Source organism: Pseudophryne corroboree, chromosome 2 (genome assembly GCF_028390025.1).
Source record: "Pseudophryne corroboree isolate aPseCor3 chromosome 2, aPseCor3.hap2, whole genome shotgun sequence".
Lineage (NCBI taxonomy): Eukaryota > Metazoa > Chordata > Amphibia > Anura > Myobatrachidae > Pseudophryne > Pseudophryne corroboree.
The window spans coordinates 926,388,380-926,404,000 of NC_086445.1; the positions used below are offsets into that span (position 1 = coordinate 926,388,380).

The window sequence follows — 15,621 nt, forward strand, 5'->3', positions numbered from 1 at the left end:
TCTGTACTATCTGGCCTCCAGGGAGTTCAAGGGAAATCGCAAGTAAAAATCGGGCATAGCAAGGATCTCACCGTGTGTACACACCCTAAGAATCAGACTGTAATACCTGAGGTAGTGAGCATTTATGGGATAGCACTAGAGGGGGCTGATAAGCCTTCTTGGCATCTGCAGCCTTAGCCACACAATCAATAGATTGTCTTAGCACCTGTCTCTCTCTTTTAGCAGCCACCAATTCTGAATTTACATGCTGAATCATGCTTTTGAAGCTATCTAGCTAGTCTGGTGCCTGTGAACTGTGTCCCTGTGGTGACAAAGAACATTGTTCACACATGAGTGACCCCGCTGAAGAGGGGGTTGAGTTACAAGCAGTACACATAACCATGTCCACAGATATTTTATACAACTTAGCCCACTGACTAACACCTTTACACAGACCCTAGGGAGCCCCCGAAGTGACACTGAGGAGCGGACACCAGCACACAGAAACACAACAGCACAAAGTGTGAAAGTATGTGTATGACCTGATAGGAGTGCAGCGGCGCTACCGCTGGCGTGCTCCCCTCTTCTATGACTCCCTGGTACCAGTTTACAGTCTGTAGCAGCGTGGGTCCCTGGAGGAGTAGTGTTCATGCAGCCTGATGATTCGCAGCAGCAGGAAATGGCGCCTTCCCGCCTCTATTCCCGCTCTGGGAAGCCCCGCCCCCTGTAATAGTGCACGATCCCTTACAGTGATTTTATACTGGCAATGTTAAAATTAACATTATACATCCATATACAGTCCACACAAAGCACTCCGTTATCACTAGAAGCAAGTTTCCTGTGTTTTAATTCAGTGAAAGGAAACACTATTATACAATATTATATACTTCATCGTAGATTCTATTAATGTCAGTACATTAAGTGCATTAATTGTATGCTTATGCATCTTAACGAAAACAAAAAAATTGGAGAGGGACCCTTAGGTTCACCCTCCAATAAGAAATGCACATGGCCGCAAATGCACATACTTCAAAAGTTTGTTCCAGCAGTTTAAGAGCGCGTTTTCCACCAGAGCTCCAATACAAAGACATGTACTGTAAATCTGAAATGAACATCAGCCCCTGGTAAAACTAGTGTAACAGTATCGTTGCCCACAGCTTTGCCAGCAGTAATCATGGCTGAATAGTGCTACTACCGGCACGGTCATGTGACAGTAACACAGCCCCGCCCCGTGCAGCCTGTGACAGCCGCAGGAGCACCCCGATAATCCGAGTCCCTGTATAAACCGGCCGCTTCCATCGCAGCGGAATGCGGTTACCAGGGCTCTCGCCTGCGCATGCACGGGGCTGCTGGGGTACACTGGTGAAGGTCGCCCTCGGCGTTACAACGAGACCTTCGCTTTTCACACACCGTAAGAACCATGGAGGGTGAGTACGTAGTGACGTCATTGAGGATGCCACTGTGCGTAACTACACTCATATTTACGTACATGTCAGATTGGGGCAGTGACAGTCACGTGCCGTTTTGTTGTGCACGAAGTACCTGTGGCTGCAATGTGTCATTTATAGCCTGGTGCCTGCGCAGATGGTTGCTGTGCAGGCAGTGTTATGCACCGTGTGAATAAATATAGTGCACAGCCAGTGTCTGCAGCCTTTTCATTGGATGTGGTCTATGACTAACTGATAATTATCAGCAGACTTTGAATAGATCAGAGAATGGCTTAATAGGGACAGGAATTGAATAGTGGTGGTGATCCGCTATCGCAGCATACCTTGCATGTAGCACCATCATCGGTTTAACCATTGATGGTTATTCAACCATTGATGGTTATTGGTGCACATGTGTAGTCGACGCCAGTAATTTGCGCGTGTGGAAAGGTAGTGTGCTGCAGATGCCGTTTCTGGGTGTCCGCAACTGCATTAACATCATTGCATATCGGTTGAGCATCCGAAGGGAACATGCAAATTGAATTGAATAGAAAATATTTTCGTCTAGCCGTAACATTGATGGTTGCCATGCATTGACTTCCTGTGTCCATCCCCATTGCATGTTTTTTTTCCAGGGTCCTCAGGAGTGGTCCCTTGTAGGCAAGCTTCAGATGCTGGACTGAAGCTTTGGATGGCTTGGGTCACTTACAGATGTGACCTCATTCACCTAGCGATTTTGTGGCGCATATGTCACAAGATGCTTAGTGTGAATTAGACGGTCCGCCATGGGTTTAGATGTGTGTCTTAAGCCGAGTACCACTAAAGAATGTGTGTACCTGGCCGACGTATCGATACATCGGCTGTCGAATACACACTGAACAATATATCATGTGACCACACAATATATCATTCATAGCTACATTCTCCTGCATCCCGTTGTTTGCCGGGTTTTCCCATCAGACGTGCTGCACGCCCGACAGGACGACCTAGCAAACGACTTGCGAGAGAACGTGGTAGTGGGTACACACTAGACAGTGTGTCCGATTCGGACGACATATCACCTAGTGTGTACCCAGGGCTGTTTCTAGCCAATTTGGATCCCAGTGCAACTACAAAACATGTTGACAATTGACCATTTGCTGCCAAACACTGGAAAATGGTCAAAACCTGTGGTTCAGACAAATTGATTAAATCTGTGATTTACCCAATTTGTATGAATGACACTTTTTGTTCTTTTTCCAGTGTTTGGGAGCAAACGGTCGATTGTCATTTGCTCTCATTCATTAGCAGAGTTTCATTCCAACCAGTCAGATCTGCCAGATAATTGTAAAGTGCAGTGGTTCCCAAATATTTTTTTAATCACAACGCCCTAGATTATCAGATTTTTTTTTCATGGCACCCCTAGACCAAAAGTTTCTTACTGAGAATTATAGTAAGAATTATTAAATGAAGTAAATTGTGTTTATACTGTATGTCATCCTTAGGTTCAGTTATGTGATGAGGGATTCAATTCTGTTTGTCCACATATTTTATGAATGAAAGCCATAAGCGCAAATTTTGCCTATTACATTGAACATAAATAATTTGAGTTGGTCCTGGACCACAAACCCTGGGCACCCCTGTAAATGCTCCGAGGCACCCTAGGGTGCCTAGGCACACAGTTTGAGAACCACTGGTATAGTGTATGCCCAGCTTAAGTCTCAAGGTCCTTGGTATGCCAAACTAGGCTAGCACAATTTGAGCAAAAATGTATGTGGATACATCTGTAGACCCTACTATGAGGTTTATTAAAATGAAAAGCTAATTGTACTGGAGTATGTTTACCCACCTCAAATAGTGATTCTTTGTTATCTACAGAACGGTGACCTTGTCCTATGACCTCTATGAGGGACGGACACCTGATCCTCCTCTTGTCTTACTTCATGGATTGTTTGGGAGCAAGTCAAACTTCCAGTCCATCGCTCGAGCCTTGGTTCGCAGGACAGGCAGAAAGGTATGTTCTCATTATGAAAATACAAAACACAAAGGTATGTTCTTATCCTGCTATCCTGGCATGAGTATAGGCAGCTGGCAGAAGGATACAGTACCTGAATCCACCAGGTCATCCATGCGCACAGTCTTTTCAAAAGAATATATTAACCCAAAGCCTGGAACCTTAAGCTGGGCACCCACTATAACATATATCATACAATATATCGTTTCGATGTGGATCAGAACAATTTATCGTACGCATTGTATAGCTATCTACTGTTCATGGAATGATACTAGAGTGAGTGACAATGAGCAGCACACTACAGGGAAAATGCATTGTCTATTTCAGAGGTTCTCAAACTCGGTCCTCGGGGGCACACACAGTGCATGTTTTGCAGGTAACCCAGCAGGTGCACAGGTGTATTAATTACTCACTGACACATTTTAAAAGGTCCACAGGTGGAGCTAATTATTTCACTTGCGATTCTGTGAGGAGACCTGCAAAACATGCACTGTGTGGGCCCCCGAGGACCGAGTTTGAGAACCTCTGGTCTATTTTTATTGTGTTCGGTTTTAAATTCAGTCATTTCAGAAACAGTTCTGAGTGTTATGTGCGGACATTTTATTTACACAATGCATGACTGCTATAAAATAATGACATAATGCACGAATGGTTATTGGGATCCAGGGAGCGCGTCCCAATGGCTCCCACTGTAAGGAAGAGACCCGGCCAGCCACCATGTATAAGTAGCGGTAGCCAGCAAATTCTGGGCCTGATTCCGAGTTGGACGCAATGCCGATGATCACAAAGTTGAGCGAAAATCCTCAACTGAGATTGAGATGCACAGTATCAGAAATGTAGTGGAAATGTGCTGGGCGGTGACTGGGAGGTGATTATTCATACGCACGGAGATGATCTGTCTGGGCGTGATATGGAAGTGTCATTGGCGTGTTGCTGAGCTGGTTGCGCACACAGACACATAATCGCTCACAATGGAGTTCACACTCACCTGCCATAGTGCTGGTTCAAATTTCGATAGTGCAAATGATGGTTGCATCTAACAACGTACCAAGGGGCATTACAGCATCTGAAGACACTCAAAGTGGGCATCCTATGCCTTGCACAGTCAGACGCACACTTGTACACCAGGGGAAGGGCGGATACTGGCATTAGCATATAGTTACAGACGCGACTGCAGCAAAGGCGCTAGATCAGTTGCAGCAGCCTGCAAGTCAGAACCAGCCCTTCTGTTTGCGGCAGTTTCTCAGTCACTGCAAAATATAGAATGTTCTCTAGCTGAGATAAAATAAAGAGAGGGATGTTCTACAGCACAGGTTCTCAAACTCGGTCCTCAGGACCCCACACGGTGCATGTTTTGCAGGTATCCTCACAGAATCACAAGTGAAATAATTAGCTCTACCTGTGGACCTTTTAAAATGTGTCAGTAAGTAATTAATACACCTGTGCACCTGCTGGGTTACCTGCAAAACATGGACTGTGTGGGGTCCTGAGGACCGAGTTTGAGAACCTCTGTTCTACAGCAATCTGACCTGTAACTGACAGAGGGAATGCCCTGCAGCCGTCAGAATGATTACACTTAGCGGAAACTAGGTATGGCTGGAAGGAGGACATGATATGTAATGATTTTGGGAAATACGTATGTAATAGCCTGGAAGGTGCAAGCTGTTCAGGAATTCCGTTGACTCTGCCCTTATTTTTAAAGCGGTGGTCATTTTGCCTTGTAGATGATTGCCACTTTAAAAATACAGGCAGGCTCGCCGGAATTCCAGAACAGCCTGCACCTTGTAGGCTATTACATATTGCCCCTTGAATCTCTTGTCCTGGTTTTACTGAGACGTGGTTTCACTGTCTGCTGATCCAGACTGACCTGTCCTATAAAATGACATTGGCCTAAACCACACGGACACCCACAGAGGGAGAATAGCCTGTGGTGCCGGTATTCCGGCTGTGGCATTTCACCACTAGTTGGGATTCTGGCGTTGGCATTGTGATCGCCGGGATCCAGACTAGCGGTATTTTAACCGCTTTCCTGCCTGATGAATACCACACTCATAGTAAGTACAATTTTAATATTAGCTGATTGAATGTAATCTTTAACTGTGTGTAGAGTGTTTATATTCCACATTTCAAATCTCTCTAGCGTTCTGAGTATTATAGTGCTACACACATAGCTGTAATACTTAAACACTGAAGCATAGAATTTGACGACAGATAAGTATACTTGGCTCATCTAGTCTGCCCCTTTACTTCCTAAATAGGCCTTCACGTGCTAATAGAGAGTAGGTGAATAGGTGTTTTTAGGGGGCTGTACCATCAGTATTGTCGGAAGTAATGATTTTATTGATAAGGAGAAGCTCTAACTGCAATAAAACACCAATTTTTACTACAGAAAGGGCTCATCTACCATAAATAAACCCATTGTTCCCTTAGCAGCAAGTATTGTGTGTGTCTAAATTACACTTCTGTGCATGAGTTCATAAGCAAATATTGTATGCAACAGACTAACCAGGGCATTGATACAAGTGTGCTGTCCATCGTATCTTATGCAGGTGTTGACGATAGATGCCCGTAACCATGGCAGCAGTCCTCATTGCGACGTTATCACCTACAGTGAGATGAGCGCTGATGTGTGCCGGCTACTGCAACAACTACAGATCCCTAGTTGTGTCTTAATTGGTCACAGCATGGGTGGCAAGACTGCCATGACCTTGGCACTGCAAAAAGTAAGCTGAACAGGCAAATGTTGTTGCTGTAACTATAGACATTGGCAGACAATTTAATAGACAAATGTAAACAGATGTATTGTGAGATACAGTGCATGTAATAAGGGTTGTTACAGAATGGGCCACATTCAGTCTCTGTTTCTGCACCCCCCACATTAACCCCCCACATTTTGTGCCTAACTATGCTGTTCTTCAACAAAACTTTGAATATTTCCTGGTCATGATGTTTGATGAGCTTTGTGATGTCAGCGGGTGTAGTACGGGTGACCGGCGGTCTCCTGACCACCGGTCACCTTACCGACGCCGGGATCCCGGCAGCATACCGACGCCGGGATCCCGGCGGGGAGGGGAGGGGCGAGTGCAGCAAGCCCCTTGCGGGCTCGCTGCGCTCGCCACGCTGCGCTCGCCACGCTGCGGGCTCGGTGGCGACCTGCGGTCGCCACGGGTTCTGGGTGTCGTGGACACCCACAAGTGGAAATAGTCCCTGTTGGTCAGCATGCCGACCATCGGGATAGTGAGCCGTCGGGCTCACGGAGGAGGTCATGTGACTGTCGGTCAGCCGACCGGCGGTCACATGACTACCACCCATGTCAGCTATGCCATCTGATACAATATGGGATTCCTGCCTTTACTGAATGTGTCATTGCTCATGTTTGATATAACTATTATGCCGGCATCCGTCCACATCTGGATTCTAGTGAATTCTGCAATATTGTTGTAGACCTTAAATAGTAGTAATCATGCAGTATTGATTTTTCTCTGACGTCCTAGTGGATGCTGGGACTCCGTAAGGACCATGGGGAATAGCGGCTCCGCAGGAGACAGGGCACAAAATAAAAGCTTAAGGATCAGGTGGTGTGCACTGGCTCCTCCCCCTATGACCCTCCTCCAAGCCTCAGTTAGATTTTTGTGCCCGGCCGAGAAGGGTGCAATCTAGGTGGCTCTCCTGAGCTGCTTAGAATAAAAGTTTAGTTTAGGTTTTTTTTTATTTTCAGTGAGTCCTGCTGGCAACAGGCTCACTGCATCGTGGGACTAAGGGGAGAAGAAACGGACTCACCTGAGTGCAGAGTGGATCGGGTTTCTTAGGCTACTGGACATTAGCTCCAGAGGGACGATCACAGGTTCAGCCTGGATGGGTCACCGGAGCCGCGCCGCCGTCCCCCTTACAGAGCCAGAAGAGACGAAGAGGTCCGGTGAAATCGGCGGCAGAAGACATCCTGTCTTCAGTCTAAGGTAGCGCACAGCACCGCAGCTGTGCGCCATTGCTCTCAGCACACTTCACACTCCGGTCACTGAGGGTGCAGGGCGCTGGGGGGGGAGCGCCCTGAGACGCAATATAACAATATACCTTAGGTGGCAAAAAGAATACATCACATATAGCTCCTGGGCTATATGGATGTATTTTAATCCCCTGCCATTTTTACACAAAAAAGCGGGAGATAAGGACGTCGTGAAGGGGCGGAGCCTATCTCCTCAGCACACAAGCGCCATTTTCCCTCACAGCTCCGCTGGAAGGACGGCTCCCTGACTCTCCCCTGCAGTCCTGCTTCAGAATCAGGGTAAAAAAGAGAAGGGGGGGCATTTTTGGCAGCAAATAACGATAATAACAGCAGCTATAAGGGAATAACACTTATATAAGGTTATCCCTGTATATATATATAGCGCTGGGTGTGTGCTGGCAGACTCTCCCTCTGTCTCTCCAAAGGGCTAAGTGGGGTCCTGTCCTCTATCAGAGCATTCCCGGTGTGTGTGCTGTGTGTCGGTACGCGTGTGTCGACATGTATGAGGAGGAAAATGATGTGGAGGCGGAGCAGTTGCCTGTGTTGGTGATGTCACCCCCTAGGGAGTCGACACCTGACTGGATGATTGTATTTAAACAATTAAGTGATAATGTCAGCAATTTGCAAAAAACTGTTGACGACATGAGACAGCCGGCAAATCAATTAGTGCCTGTCCAGGCGTCTCAGACACCGTCAGGGGCGCTAAAACGCCCGTTACCTCAGTGGGTCGACACAGACCCTGACACAGATACTGAGTCTAGTGTCGACGGTGACGAGACAAACGTAATGTCCAGTAGGGCCACACGTTACATGATCACGGCAATGAAAGAGGCATTGAACCTTTCTGACACTACAAGTACCACAAAGAAGGGTATTATGTGGGGTGAGAAAAAACTACCAATAGTTTTTCCTGAGTCAGAGGAAATAAATGAGGTGTGTGAAAAAGCGTGGGTTTCCCCCGATAAAAAACAGCTAATTTCTAAAAAATTATTAGCATTATATCCCTTCCCGCCAGAGGTTAGGGCGCGTTGGGAAACACCCCCTAGGGTAGATAAGGCGCTCACACGTTTATCTAAACAAGTAGCGTTACCGTGTCCTGATACGGCCACCCTCAAAGAACCAGCTGATAGAAGGCTGGAAAATATCCTAAAAAGTATATACACACATACTGGTGTTATACTGCGACCAGCAATCGCCTCAGCCTGGATGTGCAGTGCTGGAGTCGCATGGTCGGATTACCTGACTGAGAATATTGATACCCTGGATAGGGACAATATTTTGTTAACTATAGAACATTTAAAGGATGCATTACTATATATGCGTGATGCACAGAGGGATATTTGCACCCTGGCATCAAGAGTAAGTGCTATGTCCATCTCTGCCAGAAGAGCGTTATGGACGCGACAGTGGTCAGGGGATGCGGATTCCAAACGGCACATGGAAGTATTGCCGTATAAAGGGGAGGAGTTATTTGGGGATGGTCTATCGGACCTGGTGGCCACGGCAACGGCTGGAAAATCCACCTTTTTACCCCAGGTCACTCCACATCAGCAGAAAAAGACACCGTCTTTTCAAACTCAGTCCTTTCGTTCCCATAAGTACAAGCGAGCAAAAGGCCACTCTTTTCTGCCCCGGGGCAGAGGAAGAGGAAAAAGACTGCACCATGCAGCCGCTTCACAGGAGCAGAAGCCCTCCCCTGCTTCTGCCAAGTCTTCAGCATGACGCTGGGGCTTTACAAGCAGACTCAGATATGGTGGGGGCCCGTCTCAAGAATTTCAACGCGCAGTGGGCTCACTCGCAAGTGGATCCCTGGATTCTACAGGTAGTATCGCAAGGGTACAAACTGGAATTCGAGGCGTTTCCCCCTCGTCGGTTCCTGAAGTCTGCTTTACCAAAGTCTCCCTCCGACAGGGAGGCAGTTTTGGAAGCCATTCACAAGCTGTATTCCCAGCAGGTGATAATCAAGGTACCCCTCCTGCAACAAGGAAAGGGGTATTATTCCACGCTGTTTGTGGTACCGAAGCCGGACGGCTCGGTGAGACCAATTTTAAATCTGAAATCCTTGAACACTTACATAAAAAGGTTCAAATTCAAGATGGAGTCACTCAGAGCAGTAATAGCGAACCTGGAAGAAGGGGACTATATGGTGTCTCTGGACATCAAAGATGCTTATCTCCACGTCCCAATATACCCTTCTCACCAAGGGTACCTCAGGTTTGTAGTACAAAACTGTCATTATCAGTTTCAGACGCTGCCGTTTGGATTGTCCACGGCACCTCGGGTCTTTACCAAGGTAATGGCCGAAATGATGATTCTTCTACGAAGAAAAGGCATTTTAATTATCCCTTACTTGGACGATCTCCTGATAAGGGCAAGATCCAGGGAACAGTTAGAAGTCGGAGTAGCACTATCTCAGGTAGTGTTACGTCAGCACGGGTGGATTCTAAATATTCCAAAATCGCAGCTGATTCCAACGACACGTCTACTGTTCCTAGGAATGATTCTGGACACAGTCCAGAAGAAGGTGTTTCTCCCGGAGGAGAAGGCCAGGGAGTTATCCGAGCTAGTCAGGAACCTCCTAAAACCAGGCCAGGTCTCAGTGCATCAGTGCACGAGGGTCCTGGGAAAAATGGTGGCTTCTTACGAAGCGATTCCATTCGGAAGATTCCATGCAAGAACATTTCAGTGGGATCTACTGGACAAATGGTCCGGATCGCATCTGCAGATGCATCAGCGGATAACCCTGTCGCCAAGGACAAGGGTGTCTCTCCTGTGGTGGCTGCAGAGTGCTCATCTACTAGAGGGCCGCAGATTTGGCATTCAGGATTGGATCCTGGTAACCACGGATGCCAGCCTGAGAGGCTGGGGAGCAGTCACACAGGGAAGGAATTTCCAGGGCTTGTGGTCAAGCATGGAAACATCTCTTCATATAAACATTCTGGAACTAAGGGCCATTTACAATGCCCTAAGTCAAGCAAAACCTCTGCTTCAGGGTCAGGCGGTGTTGATCCAATCGGACAACATCACGTCAGTCGCCCACGTAAACAGACAGGGCGGCACGAGAAGCAGGAGGGCAATGGCAGAAGCTGCAAGGATTCTTCGCTGGGCGGAAAATCATGTGATAGCACTGTCAGCAGTGTTCATTCCGGGAGTGGACAACTGGGAAGCAGACTTCCTCAGCAGACACGACCTTCACCCGGGAGAGTGGGGACTTCACCCAGAAGTCTTCCACCTGATTGTAAACCGTTGGGAAAAACCAAAGGTGGACATGATGGCGTCACGTCTAAACAAAAAACTGGACAGATATTGCGCCAGGTCAAGGGACCCTCAGGCAATAGCAGTGGACGCTCTGGTAACGCCGTGGGTGTACCAGTCAGTGTATGTGTTCCCTCCTCTGCCTCTCATACCAAAAGTACTGAGAATCATAAGAAGGAGAGGAGTAAGAACTATACTCGTGGTCCCGGATTGGCCAAGAAGGACTTGGTACCCGGAACTTCAAGAGATGCTCACGGACGAACCGTGGCCTCTACCTCTAAGACAGGACCTGCTACTGCAGGGGCCTTGTCTGTTTCAAGACTTACCGCGGCTGCGTTTGACGGCATGGCGGTTGAACGCCGGATCCTGAGGGAAAAAGGCATTCCAGAAGAAGTCATTCCTACTCTGGTCAAAGCCAGGAAGGACGTAACCGCAAAACATTATCACCGCATTTGGCGTAAATATGTTGCGTGGTGTGAGGCCAAGAGGGCCCCTACAGAGGAATTTCAACTGGGTCGTTTCCTTCATTTCCTGCAAACAGGACTGTCTATGGGCCTAAAATTAGGGTCCATTAAGGTTCAAATTTCGGCCCTGTCGATTTTCTTCCAAAAAGAACTGGCTTCAGTACCTGAAGTTCAGACATTTGTAAAAGGGGTGCTGCACATACAGCCTCCTTTTGTGCCTCCAGTGGCACCTTGGGATCTCAATGTGGTGTTGAGTTTTCTAAAGTCACATTGGTTTGAACCACTTTCCACTGTGGACTTAAAATATCTCACATGGAAGGTGTCGATGCTGTTAGCCTTGGCTTCAGCCAGGCGTGTGTCAGAATTGGCGGCTTTATCATATAAAAGCCCTTACTTAATTTTTCATTCTGACAGGGCGGAATTGAGGACTCGTCCTCAATTTCTACCTAAGGTGGTTTCTGCATTTCACATGAACCAACCTATTGTGGTACCTGCGGCTACCAGGGACTTAGAGGACTCTAAGTTGCTTGACGTTGTCAGGGCCTTGAAAATATATGTTTCCAGGACGGCTGGAGTCAGAAAATCTGACTCGCTGTTTATCCTGTATGCACCTAACAAACTGGGTGCTCCTGCTTCTAAGCAGACCATTGCTCGTTGGATTTGTAGTACAATTCAGCTTGCACATTCTGTGGCAGGATTGCCACAGCCAAAATCAGTAAAAGCCCATTCCACAAGGAAAGTGGGCTCATCTTGGGCGGCTGCCCGAGGGGTCTCGGCTTTACAACTTTGCCGAGCAGCTACTTGGTCAGGGGCAAACACGTTTGCTAAATTCTACAAATTTGATACCCTGGCTGAGGAGGACCTGGAGTTCTCTCATTCGGTGCTGCAGAGTCATCCGCACTCTCCCGCCCGTTTGGGAGCTTTGGTATAATCCCCATGGTCCTTACGGAGTCCCAGCATCCACTAGGACGTCAGAGAAAATAAGATTTTACTTACCGATAAATCTATTTCTCATAGTCCGTAGTGGATGCTGGGCGCCCATCCCTAGTGCGGATTGTCTGCAATACTTGTATATAGTTATTGTTACAAAAATTCGGGTTATTATTGTTGTGAGCCATCTTTTCAGAGGCTCCCTTGCGTTTATCATACTGTTAACTGGGTTCAGATCACAAGTTGTACGGTGTGATTGGTGTGGCTGGTATGAGTCTTACCCGGGATTCAATATCCTTCCTTATTATGTACGCTCGTCCGGGCACAGTATCCTAACTGAGGCTTGGAGGAGGGTCATAGGGGGAGGAGCCAGTGCACACCACCTGATCCTTAAGCTTTTATTTTGTGCCCTGTCTCCTGCGGAGCCGCTATTCCCCATGGTCCTTACGGAGTCCCAGCATCCACTACGGACTATGAGAAATAGATTTATCGGTAAGTAAAATCTTATTTTACAGGAAGGCCCTTACATTGCTCTACCAAATGTCAAAGAACTCAGGAACGGTTTCCAGTAGAAGTGTCATACAGTACATGATAGTATCAGTGTAGTGTGAGGTGCTGGCACAATACATCTGTACAGGCTGACTGGATGCTATAAGCTACAGGGAGGGGTTCACGGGCAGCGCGGCTGCTGCATAGGCCCCTACTGGTACAGTAAGCAACAGCCAAATGCAGCTCCTCGCACTTATGTGGGGTACAAACAATGCAGAAGGATGTCACTTTGTTAAAAGCAACTTTGATCCTATATCTTCTAGTGTATATCTAGCTCATGTGGCAGATCAATGGCTGTTAAAGGGAATAGAGCGGTTTAATGGGTCACAATACAAATAAAATCAGAGTAACTCAATCACATAAAAACAAAAGGAAGCCAGTGACAAGGAGAGGATGCCAATAACAGGTGGGTCTTACCCAACCTCCCAAAAGGCAGCCTGTGCCCTGCTCCTTTCTCCTGGCATGAAGTTGAATTGGGATTTGACCCACTTCAGCCTCTTCCATTGTCCCATGGCCAGGAGGATCTTAGAGACTTCAGTTTAGACTGTGCTGTTCTCATCCCTCACCACATCATCCTCCCGCACTAGTGATCACTGATAGCCCTAAGCGCTATTGCTGTACAGCATCCCAGACCTGCAGACTTCCTTATTTTCTGGCTGAGATGCACCGATGGAACTTCCACACTCTGATGCTCACTGCGCAGGGCACACAGCGGACAGGTCTGTCGCGTGACGTCATGACATGCTCCTCTGGGAACGGAGCCTAGGCCGGTTTTCCTGTGGCCTCTCCATGGGCCCTTGTGAACCCCAGGACCCCAGGCAGGTGCTTAAGTTGCCTTGCAGGAAATCCGGCCCTGCCACCTGTCTGTTTTGTTAGACTGGGCAGTTTCAGCCTCTGCCTGCTTGTTTCTGCACACTGGGCACTAGATTGTGAGGCTGCGGGTTACCCCTGGCACCAGTTTCGTTACACTGGGCACTAGAGTGTGAGACGGCGGCTCGCCCCTGGCACCAGTTTCGGCACACTGGGCACTAGAGTGTCAGGCCGCATATTAACCATGGCACCAGTTTCGGACTCCACCTGCTTGTTTCTGCACACTGGACACTAGATTGTGAAGCCGCAGGTTACCCCTGGCACCAGTTGCGGTTCACTGGGCACTAGATTGTGAGACGGTGGCTCGCCCCTGGCACCAGTTTCGATACACTGGGCACTAGAGTGTGAGGCGGTGGCTCGCCCCTGCCACCAGTTGCGGCACACTGGACACTAGAGTGTGAGAAGGCGTCTCACCCCTGGCACCAGTTTCGGCACACTGGGCACTAGAGAGTGAGGCGGCGGCCCGCCCCTGGCACCAGTTTCGGCACACTGGGCACTAGAGAGTGAGGCGGCGGCCCGCCCCTGGCACCAGTTTCGGCACACTGGGCACTAGAGAGTGAGGCGGCGGCCCGCCCTTGGCACCAGTTTCGGCACACTGGGCACTAGAGTGTGAGGCCATGGATTACCCCTGGCACCAGTATCAGACTCCACTAAAGTGTGAGGAGGCGGCTCACCCCTGGCACCAGTTTAGGCACTAGAGTGTGAGGCGGCGGCTCGCCCCTGGCACCAGTTTCGACACACTGAGCACTAGAGCAGGGGTGGCCAACCAGTCAGAAACAAAGAGCCAAAAAATCTTGTTAGGCATGTCAAAGAGCCGACATCAAGCCACAGGTGCACATGCAATAATGGGGTGTGGCATTGTGCCTGCTAGGCCACGCCTCTGGTATAAAATATATTTCTCTGACGTCCTAAGTGGATGCTGGGGACTCCGTCAGGACCATGGGGAATAGCGGCTCCGCAGGAGACAGGGCACAAAAGTAAAAGCTTTAGGATCAGGTGGTGTGCACTGGCTCCTCCCCCTATGACCCTCCTCCAAGCCTCAGTTAGGTTTTTGTGCCCGGCCGAGAAGGGTGCAATCTAGGTGGCTCTCCTAAAGAGCTGCTTAGAGTAAAAGTTTTGTTAGGTTTTTTATTTTCAGTGAGTCCTGCTGGCAACAGGCTCACTGCAACGAGGGACTTAGGGGAGAAGAAGTGAACTCACCTGCGTGCAGGATGGATTGGCTTCTTAGGCTACTGGACACTAGCTCCAGAGGGACGATCACAGGTACAGCCTGGATGGGTCACCGGAGCCGCGCCGCCGACCCCCTTGCAGATGCTGAAGAGAGAAGAGGTCCAGAAATCGGCGGCTGAAGACTTCTCAGTCTTCATGAGGTAGCGCACAGCACTGCAGCTGTGCGCCATTGCTCTCAGCACACTTCACACCAACGGTCACTGAGGGTGCAGGGCGCTTGGGGGGGCGCCCTGGGCAGCAATGAAAGTACCTATGCTGGCTAAAAATACATCACATATAGCCCCTGGTGCTATATGGATGTATTTAACCCCTGCCAGGTTGTCAGAAAAACGGGAGAAGAAGCCCGCCGAAAAGGGGGCGGGGCCTATTCTCCTCAGCACACAGCGCCATTTTCCTACACAGCTCCGCTGCTAGGAAGGCTCCCAGGCTCTCCCCTGCACTGCACTACAGAAACAGGGTTAAAACAGAGAGGGGGGGCACTTATTTGGCGATATTATTATATATTAAGATGCTATAAGGGAAAACACTTATATAAGGTTGTCCCTGTATAATATAGCGTTTTGGTGTGTGCTGGCAAACTCTCCCTCTGTCTCCCCAAAGGGCTAGTGGGGTCCTGTCCTCTATCAGAGCATTCCCTGTGTGTGTGCTGTGTGTCGGTACTTGTGTGTCGACATGTATGAGGACGATGTTGGTGAGGAGGCGGAGCAATTGCCTGTAATGGTGATGTCACTCTCTAGGGAGTCGACACCGGAATGGATGGCTTATTTAGGGAATTACGTGATAATGTCAACACGCTGCAAGTCGGTTGACGACATGAGACGGCCGGCAAACCAATTAGTACCTGTCCAGGCGTCTCAAACACCGTTAGGGGCTTTAAAACGCCCATTTACCTCAGTCGGTCGACACAGACACGGACACTGA

General features: G+C 48.6%; 1 protein-coding gene across 2 annotated transcripts in view; it reads left to right on the top strand.

Moving 5' to 3' along the window:
• Positions 1-1,190: 1,190 nt before the first annotated feature.
• The window catches only part of ABHD11 (abhydrolase domain containing 11), a 42,517-nt gene continuing 28,086 nt past the window's right edge, over positions 1,191-15,621 (top strand). Inside the window, exons 1-3 of one of the 2 annotated variants that reach the window (XM_063956189.1) lie at positions 1,191-1,406; positions 3,264-3,399; positions 5,949-6,122. In XM_063956189.1, the coding sequence (XP_063812259.1) occupies positions 1,288-1,406; positions 3,264-3,399; positions 5,949-6,122 (429 nt within the window). In that variant the 5' untranslated portion in view covers positions 1,191-1,287. Of the gene's footprint in view, positions 1,407-1,548; positions 1,596-3,263; positions 3,400-5,948; positions 6,123-15,621 lie in introns of those variants that run through there. The other variant, XM_063956190.1, reaches the window with a different exon arrangement.